The 23,274-nt window shown below is 36.6% G+C and overlaps 1 protein-coding gene across 2 annotated transcripts in view; it reads left to right on the forward strand.

Moving 5' to 3' along the window:
• SPEF2 (sperm flagellar 2) overlaps positions 1-23,274 on the forward strand; it is a 182,360-nt gene that overhangs the window by 33,646 nt on the left and 125,440 nt on the right. For both annotated transcript variants that reach the window (XM_059173780.1, XM_059173781.1), the window contains 4 exons: positions 2,468-2,654; positions 11,186-11,374; positions 18,302-18,489; positions 20,893-21,061. In XM_059173780.1, the coding sequence (XP_059029763.1) occupies positions 2,468-2,654; positions 11,186-11,374; positions 18,302-18,489; positions 20,893-21,061 (733 nt within the window). The remainder of the gene's footprint in view (positions 1-2,467; positions 2,655-11,185; positions 11,375-18,301; positions 18,490-20,892; positions 21,062-23,274) is intronic.

The following is a 23,274-nucleotide window of genomic DNA, read 5'->3' on the forward strand; positions in this document are numbered from 1 at the left end:
ATTCTTAGGGCAGCAGCGTAGGGCCTAGGGCAGCCAGACTCCCTGGACCAGTCACCAGGGACTGTGAAGCTTCATCTGGGACTCCAGATCCTTCTCAGAATGCTGCACAAAAATCATTTTCTCTGATAGCCCAAGATAAAGAATGTTGGGAAGCACTGGTCTAAAGCAAAGTTTTGAGGAAAACAAAAGTTATGGTACAGTCAGGGCCTTTGTTAAGTCCTCTATCAATCACTGCATTCATTCTGAACTTTTAGCTTAGAATCTAGAATTTAGAATTTAGCTTAGAATCAAGCATCTTCTGGGCTCTTTCAAAAACTTCACACTATTTGATTCCAGAAAGCACTAAAATCTCATAAGTTGACCATAAAGAACAATTTCTGCCCCTGCCCCTTTCACAGGCTGCTCCTGAAACAGTTCCTCAGGGATGTCACCACAAAGTCCATCTTCTTTTGTGGAAGAAGGAAACATTGTCTCAGTGAGAGCAGTGCAAGAGCTCCCATGGCTGCTTTTCCCCCACATGTATTTGTCTTTATTGTTTAACACAAATAATAAAGGCTAGCTGCTACTTTTTTTTTTTTTTTTTAAAGCTGAGGTTGTCGCCTGCTATAATTTGACACTTGAATCCATAGACTTACTTTAGACTCTTCCTAGCAATTACTTTTTAAATATATACAAATTTGGTCAACATTTCAATTACTAGTAATTCAAACACACCCAATTATTAACTCTGTGGAGGCCTGACAAGCAGATATAGAGAAAACGTAATTATTGCCCTCAAGAAACCCACATCTAGGAAAACAAATATTTATTCAAGTAAATATCACGTAGCTTTCTTCAGACCTTAATTGGAGTGAGACAGCAGATGGATGGGTGGAGCACAGACTGATAAATAAAGGAGTAACAACATGTTAAGTATATTAAACCACGTTAAGTATATTAAACCATGTACAATCCAAAGTTAATTATTTTAAACAGCACATTTGAGGGATGCCTAGGTGGCATTAGTGGGTTAAGCGCCTGCCTTAGGCTCAAGTCATGACCCCTGGGGTCCTGGGATCGAGCCCCACATCAGGCTTCCTGCTGAGTGGAGAGCCAGCTTCTTCCTCTCCCTCTGCCTGCCGCTCTGCCTACCTGAGCTCGCTCTCTTTCTCTCTCTCTGTCAAATAAATTTTAAAAGTCTTTAAAAAACTTTTGAGTAAAAACAGTAAGAATTTTAAAGGATGATCTAAAAACTTAGGCCACATAATTTTCTTAAGTACTTAATTGTACTAATTCTTCTTTTTCTTTTTTTTAATTGTACTAATTCTTCTTTTTCTTTTTTTTTAATTGTACTAATTCTTAATAGAGTTAAATTCTGTATTTGATCTTACTGAGGCTTTGGTAGCTACACAGCTTCTGCTCAAAGACTCTTAGTGACAGAATACAGCTAAATGTTGAGCCCCAGTTGATAAAATAAACAATTTCTCTGTGTGATTTTTTTTAAAGAATTACATGCTTCTTAACATATCATTTGAAGTTGAGCAGACATCAGCTACTTGTCAGAACTATGAGGCACCAGGACAGAGAGGACTATAATAGGATACTTTTCTCATGAGCTCAGAGTTCATCTAGGAGCAGCAAATGTACAAAAAATGAAGTGTAATACAATATGATCTATTGACATTCAATTGTTACTTCATTAAATATGAATTAACTATGCTTTATAAGAATACTTAGATCTGTACAGGAATTAATGGCAATTTAGTTCCTTTATACCATATTAATGTGTCCTTGGCTTTTGAATAAGGTTGTAAGTTGTATTTTATACTAAATACATTAAGAACTTGTAACATGAAAAAATATTTATAACATTAAAACATTATTTATTGGCAGGTAACAAGATATATCTTTTATCATTGTACTATTGTATCCTGTTTATTTTGTAAGGAGGTATGCAGATGAGAATTGATTATTTGATCCTTATATACATAAAAATGTATCTTTTACTTCTAAAGGTAACTTTTAAATGAACCTGTAAGTTCTTGTATTAAGCCACCATTGTCCCATTAAATTGAGCGTATTTGCTTTCTGTTGGTAACACCACCAGGTTCTTCCTGATTCTTTAATTTTGGACATGAGGAGGACAGGAACCAAAGCAGGTCTTCTTACTTGGGTCTTCAGGACTTGGGCAAGAGGCTAGGTCAGTCTTGTGTTTGCCAGTGTGGTATGATGAGCAAGTCATTTTTTAACTGCCAAGAGGCTAGGTCAGTCTTGTGTTTGCCAGTGTGGTATGATGAGCAAGTCATTTTTTAACTGCCAAGCTCCCAGTAAGAGCCGGGCCACTGGTCTAAGCCCTCAGAAAGTTACTGGAAGTTCATAGAGCGTGCAAAAGAGCCTTTTCCTGAGGTCTTCCTCCATAGTCAGTCAAAAGTAGGAGCATGTAACTGCATTGTTTTTTTAAAATCTAAATAATAACTATTATCCTTAGTGCCTCCAAGACTTCTGCAGATACAGCAGGCCAGACAACTACTGATTTGTTAAACACTTATTCGGATGATGACTATATTAAAAAAATCCAAAAGCGCCTTGAGGAAGATGCTTTTGCAAGAGAGCAAAGGGAGAAAAGACGGCGGAGACTGTTAATGGACCAGTTAATAGCCCACGAAGCACAAGAGGTAAAATATATAGATACAGCTTGAATAATAGTGCTGGAAAGTTTGCAAAATTTAGTCTTTCAAACACACACACACATACATACATACATATATATATGTATCTTCATTATTTATTATCTGTTACTCTGAATCAAATGTCAACAGAACATATTCACATCACCATGGCAAATACACTCAGAAAAAGAACTCTACATAAAAGATTTACTAAGTAATTTAAAATCTGGTGATGGTTATATAGCATTGTAACTGTACTTAATGCCACTGAATTGGACCCTTAAAAATGGTTGAGATAGTAAATTTTATGTCATGTATATTTTCCCTCAATAAAAAAAAAATTACTGACCAAAAAGGAACCTAAAATCGATGTCAAGTATGTGTATCCATTGTTGCTTTTGGAGGTAAGAGGAAACTTTTCCCCAGTTCTTTTGAGATATAACTGATAAATTAAAAATTGTATATATTTAATGTATATGATGTGATGTTTTGATATATGTATACTTTGTGAAATGACTGCCATATGGAATTAATGGAATTAACTGACACGTCCATCACCTCACATAGTTTATTTTTTGTATGTTTGGTGAGAACACTTAAGATCTACTTTTGTAAGTTCAACTTTTTTAGATTGGCATATAAGTGGGATTATGCAGTATTTATATTTTTACATTTGATTTATGTCACTTAGCATAATGGCTTTCAGGTTCATCCATGTTGTCACAAATGGCAGAATTTCCTTCTTTTTTAAGGCTGAAATAATATGCCATTGTGTATATACTCCACATCTTCTTTATCCATTTCTCAATCAAAGGACACAGAGGTTTCTCCGTATCTTGGCTATTGTGAATAGGGTTGCATTGAATAGGGGGACGCAGACATCTCTCTCAGATACTGATTTCATTTTCTTTGGGTATATACCGAGGAAGTGGGATTGCTGGGTCATATGGTAATTCTATTCATAATTGTTTTGAGGAACTGCCATATTGTTTTCCTTAGAGGCTGCACCAGTTTACATGTCCAGTTACAGTTTTTTAGAGTTCCTTTTTCTCCACATCCTTGCCAACACATGTTATTTCTTGTGGGTTTCTTTCTTTCTTTCTTTCTTTCTTTCTTTCTTTCTTTCTTTCTTTCTTTCTAATGTGATAATCATTCTAATAATAGATGTGAAGTGCTATCTTATTATAGTTTTGATTTGGATTTCCCTGCTAATTAGTGATGTTGAGCACCTTTTTCATGTATTTATTGGCCATTTGTTTGCCTTCTTTTGAGAAGTGTCTGTTCAGGTCCTTTGCCCTTTTTTTTTTTTTTTTTAATTGGGTCATTTGGGTTTTTGCTATTACATTGTTTGAATTCCTTTTATACCTTGGATATTAACCAAATGTACATTTGCAAATATTTTCTCCCATTCTGTAGGTTGCCCCTTCACTCTATTGGTGGTCTCCTTTACTGTATAGAAGCTTTTAGTTAGATGTAGTCTTACTTATATATGTTTGTTTTTGTTGCCTGTACTGTGGGGGTCATATTAAAAAGAAAAAAGTCATTGCTTAGACCAATGTTAAGAAGCTTTTACCCCTGTTCTTTCTTCTAGTAGTTTTATAGTTTCAGGTTTATGTGTAATTCTTATCCATTTAGAGTTGATTTTTGTATACAGTGTGAAATTAGCATACATTTTCATTTTTCTGCGTGTGAACATCCAATTTTTCCAGCACCACTTAAAGAGACTGTTCTTTCCCCATTATGTTGCCTTGGCACTCTTGTTGAAGATCAGTTGACTGTTCAAGCATGTATTTATTTCTGGGCTCTCTCTTCTATTCCATTGGTCTATATGTCGTTTTTATGCAGTACCATACAGTTTTGAATACATAAATCAGGAATACCTACAGTTCTGTTCTTCTTGCTCAAGACTGCTTTGGTTATTCATAGTTTTTTGTGGTTTCATATGAATTTTAGTATTTTTTTATTTCTGTAAAAAATGCTATTGAAAATTTGATAGTGATTTTACTAAATCTGTAGGTTACTTTAGATATTTTGGACATTTTAGCATTATTAATTCTTCTAATCCATGAACATGGGATGTCTTTCCATCTATTTATGTATTCTTCAATTCCTTTTATCAATGTTTTAGTTTTTAGTACACAGATCTTCCACCTCCATAGTTAAATTTATTCCTAAATTTTTTATTATTTTTGATGCTATTGTGAATGGAATTGTTTTCTCAATTTTTTTTCAGATTATTCATTGTATATAGGAACACATTTTTATACATGTGAGTTTTATATATTGATTTTTATTTATTGATTGATTTGATATTGATTTTGTATCCTACAACTTTACTGAAATTGTTTTTCAGTTTGAACAGATTTTTTTGTGTTGCTGTTGTTGGAGTCTTCAGAGCTTTCTGTAAAAAAAAAAAATATCATATGCAAATGGACAGTTTTACTTCTTCCTTTCTAATCTGGATGCCTTTTATTCTTTTTATTGTTAATGGTGCTGGTTAAGACTTCCAATACTATGTTGAAAAGGAATGGTGAGAATAAGTATTTTTGTCTTATTCCAGTTCTTGAAGGAATGCTGACAAGCTGATAGATTTTAGTATCATACTATCGAATATGGTGTTAGCTATGGGCTTGTCATACATGGCCTTCATTATATTGAATTACATTCCTTCTCTGCTTAATTTGTTCAGTTTTGATCTTGAAAAGATATGGATTTTTTTTCAGATGCTTTTTCTGCATCAATTGAGATTATCAAAAAGGGAGTTTTTTTCATGAAAACAACGTGGAGAAGTTGTTATTCCTCTCAATTTGTTTATTGGTTTACTCTAGTGGTTCTCAGTGTGATTCCTCGACTGGCAGCATCAGAATCACCTGGAAATTTTCAGTAATGTAAATAATTAGACCTCACCTCAGATCTACTGAATCAAGCTCAAATCACAGTTCTGGGGTAGAGCCTATATTATAAGACCCTCTAGGTAATTTGATGCAGCTATAGTTTGAGAATCCCCGATCAACTCTCACATTGAACACATGTTCACTGAGCTTCTTCTATGCTCTGGGTACTGTTCTAGCTAGACCTAGGATACCATACTGAACAAGAATATTGAGAAATATGTTCTCACAGAGCTTGCTGTTTGGGAGAGGATCTATAAACAAGAAACGAGATTAGAGTGTGAAGGGGCAGTGAAAGTGATGGGAGGGACAGGTGACATAGCCCTCACTTGGTCCAGAGACAGTTTCTAGAGGATGATAAATAGAAACATGAAGACAATAAGTTTAGGTTTGGGTAGTTGTGGTGGGATGTGAGTGGAGGTTAGTTTCTAGCAGAGGCTAGAATGGTGGAAATTGAAGTGTGTATCCAGAGAGAATATCATATAGAATGGCTCAGCACTGAGAGCTAAGGTTCTTAGCGAACTGAAGTCATTTGGCAGGCATCCTCAGAAACCAAATCATGATGAGCCTTGCCAGCTGTATAGAGGGAAATAGGAGCTTTTATCCTAAGTGCAAAGGGAACAGGAGTTACAAGGTCATATTTGACTTTAGAAAGATCACTCTTTGACTTTAGTTGTGAGAATAGATGACAGCAAGTGAAAACAGGTTGCAGCTGGATTCCTACTAGGTTAGAAATTATCCCAGTTTAAATTTAGGGTGGTGGCAATGGGGATGGAGAGAAGTGACTTCAAGAGCTATTTTAGTAATAAAATCAATAGGTATTAACGGTTCCTTAGACAGTGAGGCAGTGAAAAATTGGGACGAGAGGCCAGCTTGCGCAGTTAGGTGGATGGAGGTGGCATTTACCGCAATATGGAAGATGATGTGGAGGAACAGACCTGAGAAGGTGATTTAAAATGTGAATGTAAACAGGACAAATTTGCAAGTCTAAAATATGAAAGACTGGCATAAAACTTCACATAAGTATAAAGATGTGAATTTATTTCTCCGTGGATTCACTTCTTAGAGAAAAATTTAAAAAACAAACAAACAAAACCCCTTTCATCTCTGTGCTAAAAAGTTCTTTCTTACTTCAGATACATGTATAAATTTACTCAGGCATATATCCTCCCTTTTACTTAATAGTCTCTCTTTTAACTGGAAGAATTACAGATTATGGAAATTGGATGATTAAAAAGTAGATCGTGAAATAACTACCTATTTCAAGTTTCCTTAAGTAAGGAATTAAGTGGAATTTTTAATTAATTTTATTTAATTAATTTTAATTAATTTAATTAATTTTTAATTAAGTGGGATTTTTAACACACTTTCATTTGTGTTACAAAATACTTGTGCATGGGCTGCTAGGGTTTTTTTTTTTTTTTCTTTTTCTTTTCTTTTTTTTTGCTTATAATCTAGACCTGATATTTACCTGGAAAATTGGGTTAATGAATTCTTTCTGACTTTCCTCACTTTGTACCAGGATGCTATTAGCATTGGTTTTTTAAGGCTCTGGCCAGAGATTTGTTAAGGGACCAGCAACCTAACAGATATTAAAGTGAGTTAATGCTCTGGCTATTTCCAGCAAGGGAACTATTTCTTTTCAGTGTTTGGGAAAACTGCTGTTCCTCCAACCAGCCTGGGGTATGCAGCAAGGGACCTCCACTTCCACTGCCTCCTTTCTACCAAGTGTAGTGTCCCTGCCTCCCTGCACAGCTGACACAAGTGCCCGGGCCACAGTGGTGGACTGTGAAATCTCCACTTGCAACATGGCCTGTTTTCCTATCCATCCTTCTCTCTTCCCAAATGTTCTTTGTCAGGGCTGGGATTTCTTCTGCTTCTCTCAAGTACCTGCAGCTTTTTGAGAGCATGACATGGATCTGATGTCAGCCCTAGATGCTTTTACTCTGGCTTCATTTGTACTGAGCTACCAAGAATGCCTCTAAATATCTTCTCTAGCTTCCAGGTTGTTGCAGTTTCCCCCTGGGGTTTGTATGCTCTGTTTTAGTTGGGCTTGTGAAGAGAGAGCCAGAGACCTGTGCTCAAGTTGTTCTCTTGCCTCATGATTCATAAAGAAATGGATTACATGAATGAAATGATGAGCTTTAGGGTTAGAACAATCACTTTAAGTTTTTTGGGTGGATTTTGGAGAAGGGTGGTGGGAAGGATGGTAGAGGAGAGGCTGATATTGTTCAAGGTAGGGGCGGTGCCCATCGGTATGGAATGGGGTAATGGGTGCCTTAAAAACATACACAGGAGGTAAAATAGACTACTTCTTCAAGAACTGGATATTAGGAATGATAAGAGAGGAATAAACTTCGGATGGCACTAACATTTTAGGTCAGAAGTCATAGCTTTATAGGGTCATCAACTGAGATGGTGAAATTCTGAGGGAGGACCAAAACTGAAGGGGATTTGGTGGGTTTAGTTTAGGTCTCCATGGGTTTGAAGTACCTCATATGCATTTAAAGCGGAGATATTCAAACTGTCAACCCAATTTAGCTCCCAGCTGGTTCTATGGTCTTTTAGCTAGCATCTTGGTTGGCTCTTGGGATTCACTCCAACTTAATTATCTCTACCTTCCCGAACCTATTCCGTGTTATTTTCTTGAAAACTGTGTTTGAACATCAGACCCCTCCCCTATGTCTTAACCCAACATCCTTAAATATTTAGCTTCCAGGTCTTTCCTGCAGGACTCCATTCCTCCCCAAGAGCTGCTTAGGCATCTTTGTCGTTCTGAGCATGGCATAGAGCAGGGTAGGCTCCTGGCTCCAGGTCATGCGAAAAGCAAAGGACCTGGCATCCAAATTGAGGGTATTTTGGGTTGCATATCTTTCTAAATCTTCCCCAAATATAATTAAAAGAGAAAATTTTTGATTTTATTCATTGTAGATATAGAATATTTCATCTAAGATAGGGATTAAGCATAAATCTGTTTAGGCTGCACCGAGCACCTAACCATAGCTTGTATCTTTTTATGAGAAAATGTGTTCCACATCCCTGTGAAATTTTTGAGAAAAAGTCTATTTCTAAAATATGAACTACTTGTACAATGGAACAAAAAAATAAATCTTTTCCACTCAACTTCTGGGTGCAGGTCTTAATACACTTGATGGTTCTTCATACTAAGGCTTTACATCCATAGCATTGACTCAGCATTCAATAGTGATTTCCTTTTCTTTCTACCTTTCTAACTATAATGTGTGGTCAGTAATCAAAACAGTTCTGACCAATCCAATTTGTTCTTTATAAGGGTCAGAAGACTAGAACTCATCTGGACAATTAAATTGCCTTGCCATATAAACAACCAAATTATAGAATATACTCTATATTAATTATAGAATTCACTTGAATAATAAATCAAGCCTATATTATTAAAAAAATATATGGTTGTGACTATGCTTTATATATCCCAAACCACCCCCAAAATGTGGTAGGCAGTTTGGGCTGGGCTCAGCTATGCTTATTGCTGGTCTCAGCAGCCTCTCTCATGTGTCTTTGGTCAGCTGGTGTGTTGGCTGGAGCTTCTTCAGATCCATCTGGGAAGACTGGTGCCTCACTCTACCTCGTCTCTCATTTTCTTGCAGACCAGAAAATGTGGCGGCCATGGTGGGGTGGGGCCGCAAGAGAATTAAGAAAAACAGATCCCATGTGTGTGGGATTTTTTTGTTGGTTCTTTGTTTTTTGTTTTTTGCTAATGTTCCATTGGTCAGTTTAATCAAATGGTTACCCATACCCCATATTTAAGGAGTGAAGCAATAGATCGTGTATATATATATATATATATATATATATATATATATATATATATATATAATTTCTTTTCAATGTAACAGTATTCATTGTTTTTGCACCACACATAGGGCTCCATGCAATCTGTGCCCTCTCTAATACCCACCACCTGGTTCCCCCAACCTCCCACCCCCTGCCCCTTCAAAACCCTCAGATTGTTTTTCAGAGTCCATAGTCTCTCATGGTTCACCTCTCCTTCCAATTTACCCCAACTCCCTTCTCCTCTCTAACTCCCCATGTCCTCCATGCTATTTGTTATGCTCCAAAAATAAGTGAAACCATATGATAATTGACTCTCTCTGCTTGACTTATTTCACTCAGCATAATCTCCTCCAGTCCCATCCATGTTGCTACAAAAGTTGGGTATTCATCCTTTCTGATGGAGGCATAATACTCCATAGTGTATATGGACCACATCTTCCTTATCCATTCGTCCGTTGAAGGGCATCTTGGTTCTTTCCACAGTTTGGCTTTTTGATAAGAACAGCTGCAGGATAAAATTGCAAGGATATGGATGAAGAAAATGGAAGAATTTGTGGCCATTTTTGCATTCTGCCTCAGCTCCACTACTGGATCTTGAAAGGAAACAAATGGTTAACATTAAAGAATCCAGAATTTTATAATTAGATCACCCGTATGTTTCAAAGTTGTTCATGATTTTATTTTGTATTTTATATATGTTACTAAAAATTCATGTTTATTTTCAGTTGAAGTTTCATTTAAAATACATTTTTACATAATTCCCGGGTTCAAGTTTTGGAATTTACAATAGAGTGTTATTATTATTTGCATCCAGATTCTGAAAATATATAGGGTATTTCTCTCATAATCTCACAGTGGCAGAGATCAATTTGAAACAATGTCATTTGAAACAATGTCATTAATAATGCTAGATTTTCTTCCTACACAGTTGGATTGCTGAGTGTTAAATGGACAACTCCAATGTTTAAGTATTCTTTTACATCTTTCACCTTGAGAATTTTAATTACCTCCTCCTTCCACATGATGTCTCTGTTTAGACAGAATGAGAGCTTGAAGGTGCTTTGGAGATCATCTTCCACCTAAACTCTTCATTTCACCTGTCAAGAAGTAGGCCCTGAAAAATCCAAATTACTTGTCCAAAGCAACACAGCCAATTAATGGTATGACTGGGGCTGCAATGGCTTCTGATTCCCAATTTAATGCTTTATTCCACTGCTCATGTACTGACTACCCTTCTGCTCTCTTAAAATAGATAGAGAGCCAGGAGAATGCATCTAGTTTCTCTTTCAGATTACATCCAGTCAGATTTTCTGAGACAAGCCGTAGGTCATGGTCTCTTAGAATCTCCTCTAGTCTTCTCATTCCATCAAATTCCAGCTTTTCCTCACACAGGTAGTGAGATGTCTACACTGGCAACTAACCATATCTGCCATCTTCAGCCAAAGTCTGCATTTACTTTTACAACCAGTATTTATTTCAGGAATTTCAAATTTCTGAAAACATGCTTGTAAGTTGAGAATCATATCCTTTGTTTATAACACCTTAAAAACAGTTACCTAATTTATTTTTCATTGGATTTTAAACAAAGTAACAATTCACTTAAAATAATTGTGACTTGCAAAATCATAGTGTTTCCAGATACCAAAATGGTACAACCTTTATTGGAAATCTTCATTTTTATAACTTGATTTTGCCATGTTCAAATTTAAATCATAGGACAGATGTCAAGGAATACTCTGCCTTGTGCACATTATTTATACATAGCCTTCTTAACCCAGTGGGAAATTTGGACATGGCCTTGACAAATAATTGGCTCTCCAATGGTGTTTTCAGGAGGCATATCGGGAGGAGCAGCTGATTAATAGACTGATGCGGCAGTCCCAGCAGGAACGCAGGATCGCTGTGCAGCTCATGCATGTTCGACATGAGAAGGAAGTTTTATGGCAAAACAGAATTTTCCGAGAAAAACAGTATGAGGAGAGACGACTTAAAGATTTCCAGGATGCTCTTGATCGAGAAGCGGTAAATGATAACTCCCTTAAAAATCTAAGCTTACTTTTGATCCTTTCTACCAAGTCAAGGTAAACAAAACTGCATTTAGTTGCCAGTCACTTAAGAAGAATTAATTTTTATAAGATCTCCCTCTTAACTCCCTATTTTTATCTTTGTGTAAGTAAAATCACAGCCCATAGGGCTTCTACATGTCACACTCTCCCCCTTCAGTCTTGCTTCAATTTGATGTTCACGACCAATCTTTATGTCCACATAAAGTCATTTTGGTGGCCTGGAACTCGTTCTCCAGTAGATTCCTCAAGAAGGGCTCAGGGAACAATATTCCATGTGTGTTGTATTGGTTATTGTGTGGTGTATAACCGGATAGGCCTTTTATACCTGATGGTCAGTTTTGCTCTATATAAAATCCCTAGTCCACATTTTATTTCCTTGAATATCTTAAATACATTATTCCATTTTCTTCAAGTCAAAGTGTTAGTGCCTATAATGTGATAATCAAATTTTCAGTTTCTTGTGTTATTACTCCATTTTTGTAGATCTACTTTATTTTCCTTTAAAATCTTCTAAGTTTACTTGCATGGTATTGTACTTGGTCATTCTGGGTGAACATTCTTAGGTGGTGAGAGCACTTTTAAGCTGCCTCTTTTCTATAAGATACTGTTAGTCTTTAATAAATGATTCCTTGCTTTGTGATAAAATAGGATTTTTATCAGGTCCACAGTGCTTGAGTCCTTCCTCTAAACCCAAATAGGCGATTTATTCAGGGTACTCTGGTTGATTGTATTTGAGAATGGTACATACGTAGGTATGTTCTTGGCCACTGTGGCACCAGTCCATCTAGGTCCTTTTATAACTCTGAAAATCAAAATATCTAATCTTTTGATTATTTAATACATTAATATTTTCCTTATCTTTATGTATATATGGGTTCTAGTTATCAAAATAGATCTATTTTATCAATGGATTATGTAGATTTCTTCTTGCCTATTTCCTTTTGGAGGTATTTCAAACATATTCAGTCTGTTGGTCCAGATTTGACTGAAGAAGTAGAAAACTCGTGTGAATGGCATTTTAAATAGCCTGTCTTCAGCGCCATAAAACAATCACAAAACTAGGCTGAATGGAAGAGAACACCTCATAAAAAATAGGAAGGGAATGCTTTATGTATCAGATTCATGGTTTACACTATGATAGTCCATGAAAATAAATACAGCTTTTGCCAAAATTATACAATTTTTAGAAATATCATTTAAAGGTAAAGAAAATGGTGCTCTTGCCTTTTGTAGAATAGACATTGCTGAAATAGGGGTAGGGGTAAAGAACTATACCTCCATTACTCCATGAATTTGAGCTGCATTATCGCTGATTTCAGGTGTCCTCTTAAAGAGCTGAATTATCTGGATAATTGTTTTATCCCTCTATTTTGACAAGAGTGAACTTGAATAGATTGAATGGTATTTGCTTACATTAGAAATTATGTGTTTAGCTAATCTTTCTAAGTGCCTATTGAAAAATATGTCTGCTTCAAGCCCAGTTAATGAAGTGCATAGTATCAAAGCATTTATAGCAGGATTGGGCTTACTGTGACAATCTGCATTTTTCTTTAACTAAGCCTGAACAGACTTTAGAGGACTAGAACACTCAGGCCTGCTAGAGCCTTAGAGACCAGAGCCGTGAGGTTCTGTAGCATCTGCGAAAATTATATCCCTTCCTTTCACAATGATTAACTTTCCTTAAAGCTGAGGTATCTGCTTCCCTGAAACTCTTCTTTGTGAGGTGGCTTGATTTCATGGTTTCTCTCTGAAAATACTGAATTAATCACCTCCCATATCAACAGTGGCTGGTGTACAAGTAGGAGCCAAAGAAATAAATATTGAATTGAAGTTTCCAAAGGGACACTGTTACCTTTTCTTCCTAGTCTCATGCACTAAATAAATAGAATATATCTTGTTCCCCACAGCAGATCGTTCTACTGCTTTCCTATTGTGGAGAAGAGACTTTTTTAAAAATTGTGTTTTTACTTGCTACTGTTCTTGTAGTTTTTGCTGTTTGTGGTAGGAGAAGGGGGAGAATTCTAAAAGTACTTTTAAACATCTTAAAATTTAAAAAATCTGTTAGGTGGGGTGCCTGGGTGGCTTAGTCAGTTAAGCATCCAACTTTTGATTTAGGCTTAGGGCATGATCTTTGGGTCTTGGGGTCAAGTCCTGCACTGGGCTCCAGTCTCAGTGGAGACTCTGTTAGGGATTCTCACCCTCTGCCCCTCCTGCCCCCGCTCACGCACTCTCTCTCAAATAAATAAATCTTTTTAAAAAACTAAAAAATAAAAAGTCTACTAAGGATAGAGGCTATTAGTAATATGTCATATTATTAATATTAATTATTAGTCTACTATCACGTGATCCCTTTCTGTTGAGTTCTGCTATGGAAATGCTCTCCTGGTTTTCTTCCTCCTTCATTGGCTGCTTCTTCTTGGCCTTCTTTGTTGGCTCATTCTCCTCTAATACCAAAACATTTAATGCCAGGTTTCCTTAGAGCTTAGTTCTAGGCCTGTTTCTTTGCTGCTCTGTGTTATTTCCTCAGACAACGTCTTAATGCACAACCAGGGTATGTAATTGCTGTGATAGGTGACTTATAGATTTATACGTTGTCCTCTACAGCAAAGACCCACGTACTCAACTGCTTTTCTGACATCACTACTCTTATATCCCAGTGATACCTTAAATTCAACATGTTAAAGCCAAATTTATGACCCTTCTTACTAAACTGCTCTTTTTCATGTTTCTGTATTTTCATAAATGGCAACATTATTTACTCAGTTATACGAGTATAAAACATCAGGATCCACTCAAATCCTGTTCAACCCTTTCTTCCATATCAAAAACATCACTGTCTTGTCCATTTCACATACTAAATATTTCTTCAATCTGTCCATTTTTCCCCATGTCTACACTACCAACCCTACTGCTACTATTACTACTATTACTATATGACTATGACTGCGACTACAACTATTACTACAGTGGTCTCCTTCATCCATTTTGAGTGGCTGTGAATTAGCAACTGCAGTTGGGATATAACATTCTTTATATTCTCTAAATCAGCCCAAGCTTGAAGTCCAGCAAACCTCTGCCCATAGAGATGCACAGATGCATGGTGCCCCAGGTCACAGGCCAAGTCACCAGGGAAACACTGCAATCCTCAGGGCCAGGCCCAGCCTGCTGTCCTTGAAACCCGAGTTGCGCCAGACCACGCACATTGCCTCCAGTGGCACATGTTTTCGTAGAGGGTGTTCCTGCTTTCATGGGTCCCTCACATGTTCCCTTCTGAGGCTCTTCTGCTCCCCAGGAAGTGCCAAGAAGTGGGTGCACATCTTTTTCTCTTTCTCTTTGCTCCCAGAATCTTCCCTCCTTTCCACTCCCTTGGAGTGACCAAGATTAATTTGCCTTTGGGGAGAGTCCTTTAAAGTGAGGAGGAGTTTCCAATAGCTTCTGCTTTTCTGTCTTGCCAAAATTTCCTGAAGCAGGAGGTAAAAAGTACCTGTTAGAAAAGAAGGAAGGCGAAATTAGAGATAACTTATACAAATTTCCTGCCCTACTATCATCTCCTACAAATCATTTTCCATTGTGCAGGCAGAGGAACCTTCTTGACTCTCAGATTTGACCATTGGCCTCATACTCAAAAACCCACCCATGGCTTCTCTTCAATCAGATCCCTGCTCACACCTTGCTCCTGTCTGTCTCCCGGACTCTGGCCATACTGGTCTGCTCTCAGATCCTTGAACAAGTCATTTCTTCTGCTATCCCCTTCTTCCCTCATATCTTTCCCCAGCTACTCCTCATCTTTCAGAACTCTGTGCACAGGCCACTTCTTATCTAAGCCAGGACTCCTGTGAAAGCCCATACTCCATCACCCTTCCTGATGACACTGTACAAGTGTACAGTCATTGTGAGGCTTTTTCACTGCCCCTCCCACTGCACATAAGCTCCGTGAGGAAAGGGATCATGTTTGCTTCTGCTCACTATTGTTTCCCCAGGGCTGAGGCCAATGTCTAGTACATTTCAAGAAAGGCCAGGGTGGGGCAGGGGGGTGGGGGGCAGTAGTGCAGAAAGGGAGAGAGGGAGAGAAAGAACTTTGTGTTGTCCATCATCAGTTTTTGTCTGTTTTGGTTTTGTATTTAGATTAAATCTCTTTATCTCATCCTTCAAGATAATTGAGTATCTATTCTATATTGTTTCTGATTTCAAATTTCTATTCTACCTATTAGTAGTAATAGTACTTAATTATAATAATATTTAACATTTTTTTGAGCATTTATTGTGAGTCCAGCTTTGAGCTGTGTTTATCACATGTACATATAATTCTTGCAACAGCCGTCGGAAGTGGACGCTACCCTTGTCTACATTTTGCACATAAGGGAAACAAGACTTAGAAAGCTCACCTTCTGCAGCCACTCTGGAAAACAGCATGGAGGTTCCTCAAAATGTTGAAAATAGAACTGCCCTATGACCCAGCAATTGCACTATTGGGTATTTACCCTAAAGATACAAATGTAGTGATCCAAAGGGGCACGTGCACCCGAATGTTTATAGCAGCAATGTCCACAATAGCCAAACTATGGAAAGAACCTAGATGTCCATCAACAGATGAATGGATCAAGAAGATGTGGTATATATACACAATGGAATACTATGCAGCCATCAAAAGAAATGAAATCTTGCCATTTGCAACAACATGGATGGAACTAGAGCGTATCATGCTTAGCGAAATAAGTCAAGCAGAGAAAGACAACTATCATATGATCTCCCTGATATGAGGAAGTGGTGATACAACATGGAGGCTTAAGTGGGTAGAAGAAGAATAAATGAAACAAGATGGGATTGGGAGGGAGACAAACCATAAGTGACTCTTAATCTCACAAAACAAACTGAGGGTTGCCGGGGGGAGGGGGTTTGGGAGAAGGGGTTGGGATTATGGACATTGGGGAGGGCATGTGATTTGGTGAGTGCTGTGAAGTGTGTAAACCTGGTGATTCACAGACCTGTACCCCTGGGGATAAAAATATATGTTTATAAAAAATTAAAAAAAAAAATTAAAAAAAAAAAAAAAAAAAGAAAGCTCACCTTCACACAGACTGTCAATGGTGTAGGCAGGAGCACAGCTGGCTCTAGCAGACTCCAGAGTCTGGGCCCATAACAACCGAGACTGACGACCTCCTACAGACTTCCTTTTTCCTTTTCCTTCTTTCTTTTTTTAGGGCTTCAACCCAATTTGCTGCAGTGCGACAGGAAATGGTGGTGGGTTTAGCACAGGGAGGTGGGGTTGGGTTAAGTTAGAAAACTAGTAGCTAAAAAGTAGGAAGAAAGGCATGGAGGGAGGAAAGGAGACAGCACCAAGGTGAAAGCTGCTGCCTTCTGGCGAGGATCTTTACACTGGTCCCTGTAAGGCTTGGGTACCTTCCCAAGAGACACATTTCCACATGATTTACAGGTACTCTGAGTCAAGCAACCTCACACCCCATTTCCTGTCACCACACAAGTTCTCATCTGGCTACTTCTGCTCTTTTAGATTCCTCTTCATCAGACCTCTTCACAGGTGATGAACATACCATAGAGCTTCCTACTGAAATGGTGTGCTTTCCCCAGGAAGTCGGGACCTATAGAACAACACAACAATAACAAATTCTGGTGATTCCTGAACTTGCCAAATGGACAGGACTGACCTCGGGGGTCACCCAGCCTGACCACTTTCCCAATGAAAAGAAAAACTAAATATAAAACACTAACAAAAACAAATTAAAAAACAAAAAAACACTAACAAAAACAAACGAACCTTCCATTTGGTTCAGTGGACAAAGGCCATAGTCCATTGTCAGGCATTTAGTCATGTGTGAGTAGTATCACAAGAAATATTTGCCGATGGGATGGTTTGGTAAGCTTTTCTGTGTATGCCAAGTCTTCTTAATACTCCCATTGCACGCTGAGGACATGGGGATTAAGGGGGGCTGGGACTAGGAGCTTAGGACTTGACTTCTGTATACAGTCTGGGGCATGACTGATGGCAGCTCCCCCAAGGCCCAAGTTCACCTCCATTTTACACTCATTGGGTTAAGTTACTGGAGGCAAGTCTGGTTTCTGGAGCATGTTAGCCCAGGATAGAATTTCTCCAGGAGCTGGGATAGCTATTTGAAAAACAGCGTTTAGTCATGCTTTGACCTTTGCTCTTTGTGTGAAGAGAGGGTTTCTCTAAACAAAATAATAGTGCAAATGAAGCTAAGGGTCATAACAAACTGTATTTCATTACTTTCTGCAGAAATAACTGTTCTCTATGAGTGAATTTTACCAATTTATTAAAGCTATAGGAGCAGAATGGGTTTTTTTGCTGTTGTTATTGTCTAAATACATTAAACATTTGTGGTTCATATGTGATATTCTCAAGCCAGTAATATCAGAGATTTTCCAAAATATTTTCTAAGGATGAATCAGTATCCTAGAACTCTCTCACTAAAAGATGGGGGCACTGGCCAGGCATAGCAGAGATATCAGGTTAGGGCTCCTAAAATGGGTTGGAAGGGGCCAGCTGTGCTAGAGTCTGACACAGACTTGCCTGTTTCTCTGTGATCCCTGCCTCTATTTGCAATCCATGAACTCAAGTCTTCTTTTTAAACACTTAAGTTCCAATTTATCATTAGTCTTCATTGGGCTTTCCACAGTTATACCACTGTTCTCTGTATTCTATTTTGCTGGTAAGATACACTAAAGATGGAATACTCGGTAGTTAATAAGGAGAAAGTGCTCTTTCGTGATTAAGTTTTTCTTGGTGTAAAAGGAGGTTTCATTCTATTTAGAGATTTTTTTTTTTTGCCTATTGAAATGATAATTTTTTTCAGGTGAATTATAGCAAATTACATTGACTTAAAAATGTCTTTGCCTTTCTTAGGCTTTGGCCAGACAAGCCAAGATTGATTTTGAGGAACAAGCCATCAGAGAGAGGGAAATTCATGAACAGATTGCTGTGGAAAGAGCTCAGGCTCGTTACAGAAAGCATTACACAATATGTGCAGTAATTTTGGATCAAATACTTGATTTGTCTACTAAGGTGGCAGACTACCGGATGTTGACAAATAAGTAAGTGTTGTTTTTTATAATCATTACAGTAGAGACATCACAGGAAATGAGAGAGGATAAGACAGTAATGTAGACACTCAGTTGATAAGAGAGACAATAATTTTTCTTAAAAAAAATACTAAGCAGTGGGGTCCAGGATGCCTGGATTACTGACTTAACTCATCCCACATGAACCTTATTTCAGGTCATATGTCTTTTAATAATTAAATTTTGTGTCTAGATTATAATTAAGATGACTATGATAATTTATTTGAAATACTTGGACCTTCCTAAAAGCTTGGAATTGTTTGAAGATTATTTTACTGGTCATTAAGTATATTTATTTTTATTGCAATTTGTTTCTAGAAGAAATTAATACACTTAGAAGGAAATAGTCAACAATACAAAATATATTAATACTATGCCAGAATAAGAACAAAGGAAAATCCAAATTAAAGTAGAAAGTTAAGAACAAGCAATAAACTGGAACATGGTTATATTGGCAGCAGTAGCTGCTGCAACTGAGCTGCAAAATTTTATCTGAGCTTCCTGGTAGCCAAAGTAAAAAGGGAAATACAACCTGTCATGTGTTTTCCATTTTCCATTCTGGTTCTTTACAAAATACATATCTCTTCTTGGCACTCAGTTTAGAACAGTAGTTCACTTATATGGTATCCTCACCTAAGACACATTGAGTAGTGTAGTCAATCTAGTGGAGAATTTCCTCAGCAGCATCTTTTAAGCAGATGTATCATCTGGCTTAATAGACTTATTTCTTGTGATATTCTTTGCTGAAAGCTAAATGGGAATGACATCACAGTAGACCTCAGTGAAAGGGATTCCACAAGGGCAAAGATAAGGTGACCCAGTTAAATGTGTATACATCTCAAATTACTTAGACTAAGATCTTCTAGAGAACCCACTATTGCCCACAGTGGCTGCACCAGTTTATATTCCCACCAATAGTACACAAGGGCTCCCTTTTCTCCACATCCTTACTTACAAGATATTATCAGTATTTTTTTTTCTAAAGCACAGGTAAATTTTTGGTATCAGCCAAGTCAGAAGAACTGACTTTTTTAGACTGCTTCTTAAAATTATTAATATTCAGATAGTAGGATATTAATTAAGTAACTGTAAGATTAAGTTTTGGACAATATATAAGTTATTAATCACTTGCATCACCATAGAAACCAATGCCATTTCAATAATTCTGATGTTATATTATTTCTATGGCTGAGCTTATCAGTTTCTAAACTTTCATATCTCTACAAAGTAACCCTTAGCAACTGTAAATATTTTATTAATGGAAACATAAGGTGATTATATTTGAAGTTGTACATTTCATTGAAATACTACTTTTCATATTGTGGCAAAACATACATAATGCAAAATTTATCCTTTCAATCATTTTAGAAACACACTTCAGTGGCACAAGTGCATTCACATTATTGTGCAACTGTCACCATCATCTATCTCCAGAACTTTTTTATTATTCCAAACTTAAGTTTGTACTGTACACATTAAGTGCTATACACATTAAATAACTCTCCAGCCCCTGATAAACCTCTGTTCTACTTTTGATCTCTGTGAATTTTTCTACTCTGGGTATCTAATATAAATGAAGTCATATTTGATTTGTTGTTTTAGTGTCTGGCTTATTTCATTTAACCTAACCTCTTCAAGTTTCAACCATGTGGCATGTATCAAAATGAAATGAATGAAATACTACTTGTTTTGCTGTAATTTCAAGCTCTAGTCTATTTCTAGAGAAATACATCAGAATTATGTCAGACTCTTTTCTTCCTTTGCATTTTGTTCTTCTTGAAACTATCTTCCCATCAGGCTGTCCTGATTACCTCTTAAGCCTTCATCAGATTTAAATAGAAATAGTTACTGAAAAATAATTTTGAAGGTCATCAAATATACAATGACAATATAACCACCATACATTTGACTTTTCTATTAGAAAGTATTGCAAATATAGAAACCAACTGTCATCCTAAAAGGGCTTTGGAAAATACTCAGTCTGTTCATTTTGCACAGGAAGACAGTGATATTACAGCATTTAAAGGATTTCCTAAGATTGCACAGCCATTTAATGTCATGGCTGGGAATTGTTTTAGAAAAACCCAAGTTTTAGGATAGCACTCATTATTTTCAGGCATATTGTTCTGTTAGTGCACAGTCAGTATGAAAGTTTGAAGAATCAGTGGCTTGAGATGACATGGATTCATTCAAACCTACTAAGTTTGAGACGTTCTCTAGCCATTAGCAATATACAGTAATAGTAAGTGGGATCCCCAGTCTCAAACAGCAGACAGTAGGGAATGAATTTAATAATGTAAAAGCCAAGGTTTAAGATATATATTGGACTAAACAGTGATTCTTCTCTACTTTTCTTTTAAATCTTTTTTGCTATAGTATGATTCCATATAAGTTGATGCATGATTGGAAGGAACTGTTTTTCAATGGAAAGCCCATATATGAGCAAGCTTCTATTAAGCATCTACCAGCTAAGCCCTCTGCAGAACAACTTACAGAACTGGAGAAGAGGGACTTACTCGATAACAATGATTATGAAGAATATAAGGTACTTACTAATGTGGCATAATGAGAGAGAATGCAACATAACATGTGGTGTTTCTCTAACATTAATTTTGTGATGTTGTGTCATTTCATCCTTATTAATAAAAATGAACATTTCATATTTGCCTTTTCCCTTGATTTAATTTATATTTATATATTAATTTTTAAATGCCTAGCCTATTCATAATCTGTTATCTATTACTCCTAGTAATAGTCAGGGAGTGGTCTAAAAAAAATAAAACATAATACATTGTGAGGGCTGATAGATTATAGAATTTTTTAAATATTTTAACTTATTTATTAGCATTTTCTTTGTATGAGCTGTATACCTTCATTACAAAAACCCTTGCATAAAGGTATTTCTTTAGTAATTTATTTAAATTGTATATAGTTTTTAGAGGCATATGAAAGAGGAGAAGTTCTGGATTTAGGAGTACCATAGATTCAAACAAAGCTTTATTCTGATTTGAAAAAGTAATGGGTGTCACTTGTGCTTAAAGAGCTGCTTAAAACACTTTGGGTCAGGCCCACCAAGGTGAGACCTTGGGAAGCCTGGGAGAGACTTAGTTTCCCAATTTATGAAATGGGTATATTAATATACTTATTTTATTTTATTGTTATGAAACTTATTTAAGATAATATGTGTTAAATATTTAGTCAAGTGCACTGCATGTTGGATACAAATAACGCATATAAATTTATTTCCTCATCACCCTGCTCTCCCCATTGCATTTCATTGCACCATTAGGAAGAAAGATATAAAATTAAGAGCTATCAGATGGAAGTTCTAGGTAAATATGCATCAGTGAAATGAAGAATGAGGCCCACTATTAGATCACTGAATGAGTTTTAGAAGGGTAGTAAGTGCAACATGAAAAAAAAAAGAGAGAGAGGGAAGAATAGTTTGACCGAATCATTTGCTGATATTTACCAAATACAAAATAAATATTTGTTGAAAGGGTGCATGGGTAAAATGAATGAATGACAATGAATAGGGCAAAGTGTGAAATATAGATTTATAGGGGTGCCTGGGTGGCTCAGTTGGTTAAACATCTGACTTCCGATCTCAGCTCTAGTCTTGATCTTGGAATTGTGGGATCGAGTCCCATGCTGGGCTCCATGCTGGACATGGAGCCTACTTAAAGTAAAATTGAAAAATTAAAAAAGATAAATTTATGATAAAATGATGAAGTGAGTTAATGAGAAATTAAATGCACATCATTGTAATTGGATGTGTCTATATTTATATACATGCATATTTATTTAATATGGTTGTGGAATATAGTAGATCTAGTGTGTTAACCTAAAATATCCTTTTGCATAATAAATGCTCTGATATTAAAATATGTGAAGTTATTTTTTCCTGTTGTAAGTTAAAAGTCATTTTATTTGACAGATTTTGCTAATTTATAGAATATTTATTTCTAAGTTTTTTCTTAAACAGCTCTATCTCCTCTATTCTTATTGCTTTCATAAATCAGGAGACCTGGTAGTCTGCAGCTTAGCAAAGATTTGCCTTTCTAATTTTTTTCTTGTTTGGGAAATCATTACCACAGGAACATGCTTGTCTTACCCACATCCTGAAGTAGCTGGTATGTTTCTTTTGCACGAAATTATAAACTTTTGTTAGGAGTATGTGAACATCTAGCAATATACTTTATTTTGTTTATAGTTTTTGCTGTTTTCTTAAAAATGAAAAGTACCCTAGGATTTCTGATATATGTTTATTATGTTCTGTTCCTTTTGACTACATGATGGAATATAGATGATGCACAGGTGTTAGGATATTACTGTAAACCATCCTCTTATCACTCCCTGTTCTTAGAGCTTTTTTCTCCTCATAAACTTATCACATGTTCCTGCAGGTAAAAAAATAAATGCTTCAACTTGTAAACTATATCGTCTGGCATAAATAACTTTTTGTAGGAGGAAGAGGCAACAATCAGCGTCTTAGCTAAAGGAAACCATTGTCCATATTTATCATTGCTAAATATACTCTGGATTTTTAATCCTTCAAGTAAATGCACAACTTAGAAATTAGTCTTTGAAGAGTTTACATTCTTAGCATACTTATCATACTGTATCTATTGATATGCCCAGATCCAGCGTTCTGAAAGAATGGATACATTGGGGCTTCAGGCCCACACTTTTAAAGGTCTGTCAGCGTAACCTAGGATGCTTACAATTTTTGAATATTACAACTAGAGATAGAAATAA

This window comes from Mustela lutreola, chromosome 5, assembly GCF_030435805.1.
Source record: "Mustela lutreola isolate mMusLut2 chromosome 5, mMusLut2.pri, whole genome shotgun sequence".
NCBI classification, from domain to species: domain Eukaryota; kingdom Metazoa; phylum Chordata; class Mammalia; order Carnivora; family Mustelidae; genus Mustela; species Mustela lutreola.